Source organism: Mus caroli, chromosome 4, assembly GCF_900094665.2.
Source record: "Mus caroli chromosome 4, CAROLI_EIJ_v1.1, whole genome shotgun sequence".
NCBI classification, from domain to species: domain Eukaryota; kingdom Metazoa; phylum Chordata; class Mammalia; order Rodentia; family Muridae; genus Mus; species Mus caroli.
Window position 1 is genome coordinate 115,869,276 of NC_034573.1, and position 3,231 is coordinate 115,872,506.

At 49.9% G+C, this 3,231-nt stretch overlaps 1 protein-coding gene across 3 annotated transcripts in view; it reads left to right on the forward strand.

Moving 5' to 3' along the window:
- The window catches only part of Lsm10 (LSM10, U7 small nuclear RNA associated), an 8,127-nt gene extending 5,435 nt beyond the window's left edge, over positions 1-2,692 (forward strand). The window contains exons 1-2 of one of the 3 annotated variants that reach the window (XM_021160773.2): positions 721-801; positions 1,940-2,692. In XM_021160773.2, the coding sequence (XP_021016432.1) occupies positions 1,964-2,332 (369 nt within the window). In that variant the 5' untranslated portion in view covers positions 721-801; positions 1,940-1,963 and the 3' untranslated portion in view covers positions 2,333-2,692. Of the gene's footprint in view, positions 1-720; positions 904-1,939 lie in introns of those variants that run through there. The other 2 variants (XM_021160771.2, XM_021160772.2) reach the window with 2 other exon arrangements.
- The last annotated feature ends 539 nt before the right edge of the window (positions 2,693-3,231 follow it).

Sequence of the window (3,231 nt, forward strand, 5' to 3'; positions counted from 1 at the left end):
TTTTGAGACAGGGTTTCTCTGTATAGCCCTGGCTGTCCTGGAACTCACTTTGTAGACCAGGCTGGCCTCCAACTCAGAAATCTACCTGCCTCTGCCTCCCGAGTGCTGGGATTAAAGACGTGGGCCACCACTGCCCAGCTCGATTTTATTTTTAATTGTTAATTAGTTACAGGCAGTTGTGAGCTGGGAACCAAATTTAGGCTTTCTGCAATAGTATGTGGACTTAATTGTTAAAGTTTAGCAGTTAAACCTTCTCTCCATAGCCCTGAGTTTTCCTCTTTGAGACAAGGTAGCTATGTAGGCCTTGCTGTCCTGGAACTCTCTCCATAGACTAGGCTGTCCTCCAACTGAGATCCACCTGAGTTGCTGGAATTCATGAGTTTGCCACCACGTTTGGCCACATTTCCGTAATTTTAATCAGGTGAAGAACGTTGTTTTTAGTTTTTTGTTTTGTTTTCTCCTATTATTTATTTATTTATTTATTTATTTATTTATTTATTTATTTATTTATTTTACAGAAGCTCTCCCCCACTTAACGCCATGAGCTCAGCAGGACATTAGGGGGTAGGGGGACACAGCTCCAAGCCCGAGCCTACAAAGGTGGGAAACTAGACAGAGAAGAGGATTGGGCGTGTGGCGCGCGGCCTCCTGGGACTTGTAGTCCGCATCCTGCGAGGCGCATGCTCTGATGCTCTGGGTCTTCCGCGGTTGCCATGGCTTCTCTGAGCCTCGGTGGGTGGTGCCCCTAGACGCGGGCGGGTTTTGGAGGCGTAACGCGCGGAAGGCGGAAGGCATCACGCGGTGGGTAGGGCAGTCGAGTGTAGGGACTAGGGCGCGCTGGGACCCGTCCTCTTCCCCTGGCGCACTGGCTGCGGACTTTTCTTCCCAAACCCCTTACGCGCGGTGAGGAGAGGGGCGCACTCGGCACCCGGCTTTCCCGGGTGGGACTAATGAGCTTGACCGCTAGTGGCAAATCCCAGGCCTCCCTTCCTGGAAGCAGCAGAGCCGGAGCTAAAGTCTGGGCCTGCCTGAAGGTCTCAAAGACTGTCCTTTTGGATTTTGTTTTAAGACAGAGTGTAGTTCTGTATGCCAGACTGGTCTGTAACTTGGAGATCCACCTGCCTCTGCCTCCTGAGTGCTGGGTTTAAATGCATGCATCTTGGCTAGGTTTGGCTTGTTTTGTCTTGAAACATTCCACTATCCAGGTTGACTTGGAGCTCACGATGTAGTTTAGGCCGGTGTGGCATTTGAGGTGCTCTTACTGCTTCAGACTTTAAAGTGATGGTATTATAAGTGTGCGCCATCATGCTTGGCTAGATTACATAGTAACAAGCGCCTGGCAGAAGGACATACATAAACTACAATTTGCGGTAGTGGTTCTCAAACTGACTGGCACATTAAAATTCTGGGGAGCTTTTTGTTTAAAAAAAAAATTGTATAAACTGAGCATAGTGGCACACGTCTTTAATCCCAACACTCGAGAGGCAGAGGCAGGAGGATCTCCATGAGTTTAAGACCAGCCTGGTCTACATAGAGAGTTCAGGACAGCCAGGGCTACATAGAGAAACCCTGTCTCAAAATAATGTAAAAATAGGATACCTTGCAGGATGTGGTAACACACATCCCGAATCCCCAGCACTTGTGAGGAAGAGACAGGTGGATCTCTGTGAGTTCCAGGCCACACTTGTTTACTTTTTAAGTTCCAGGCTACTCAGGAAGATATAGGAAGACCCTGTCTTTAAAAACAACAACAACAAAACAGTCTGGGCCTGTCCTCTCCAGGCAAATGAATCTAGATCTCTGGGATGTGTGGGGCGTGAAGGCCAGGCAAAGGTTTCCCCCGGGGGTATCCAGTGGAGGGAGGCATCTGGACCACTAGGGTGGAGTTTCAGGGCTTGGTAAAAGTGAGTGACATCTATCTGTGTGCTCCTGCCCACAGCGAGCAGCCATCCAATGTGGAACAATGGCGCTGAGCCACTCGGTGAAGGAGCGAACGATTTCTGAGAACAGCCTGATCATCCTGTTGCAGGGCCTCCAAGGCCAAATAACCACTGTGGACCTTCGGGATGAGAGTGTGGCCCGAGGACGCATTGACAACGTGGATGCTTTCATGAATATCCGCCTGGCCAATGTCACCTATACCGACCGCTGGGGACATCGGGTTGAGTTGGATGATCTTTTTGTGACAGGTCGTAATGTCCGATACGTCCATATCCCAGATGGTGTGGACATCACTGCTACTATTGAGCAGCAGCTGCAGATCATCCACCGTGTGCGCAACTTTGGTGGCAAGGGTCAAGGTCGTCGAGAGTTCCCCTCCAAAAGGCCATGAGACTGTGTCCTCCTTAAAGTTCCAGCACCACCTCAGGGACCTCCGGTGTTCTGAGCCAACTCCTGGCCATCCTTCCCCACCAGTAACAGACATGTCACAGCGGCCTTTCATAGGGTTCCACTTTTCAGACACACCCTGGGTCCCAGAATTCCTTCTGCTGGTGGCCTTGGGGTAGGTGACAATCCCTCTTTTGGATCATTTGTATCTGGAATCTCCATTCACTGATTGACCCCATCCGTCAAGGAGTCGTCAACTCTGGCAGTGAGGACTACTGAGAGTGTTTGGAGTGAATCACCTCTAACGTCCCGTTTCTTTTGGCATTTGTTTCTTTTCTCATAAAACCAAACTTGGACACACACACGTCTGTGCCTGATGCCCTGCCTGGTAAATACTGGGCTTTTGGCTCCTGTGTAGGGGCAGAGTGCAGGTCTCAAGTTGGGGGGTACACCAGGATTTACTTGGTCTAGAATGTGGCCCTGTTTCCCAGATTATCATGAAGAAATCTAATGGAAAGTGGTCTTTCCGTTGAGAGTCCTTGAGACTCTCTTCTTACTACTGTGTACTAAAGCTAAGAGTCTGCAGACCCTCATCCCTCCCTCAGGCTGGCGAGTTCAGCTAACAGGATATCAATCTCAGCCGGCCCTCCTGCTTCACATGGATACCCTGGCTTTCAGGAGGCTAAGGCACAAGGATCAGCTTCTGCTATGGGTGAAATCCTGCTTCAAAAAACCAAAACAGAGCAGTTGTAGTGGTGCACAGAGTAGGATTTACTGAAGGAGGCAGAGTCAGGAGGATCATGAGTTTGAGGCCAGTCTGCGTTACGTGCTTTAGCCAAATGGTGGTGGAGAACATCTCTAATCTCTGCACTCAGGAGGCAGAGGCAAGTGGATCTCTATGGG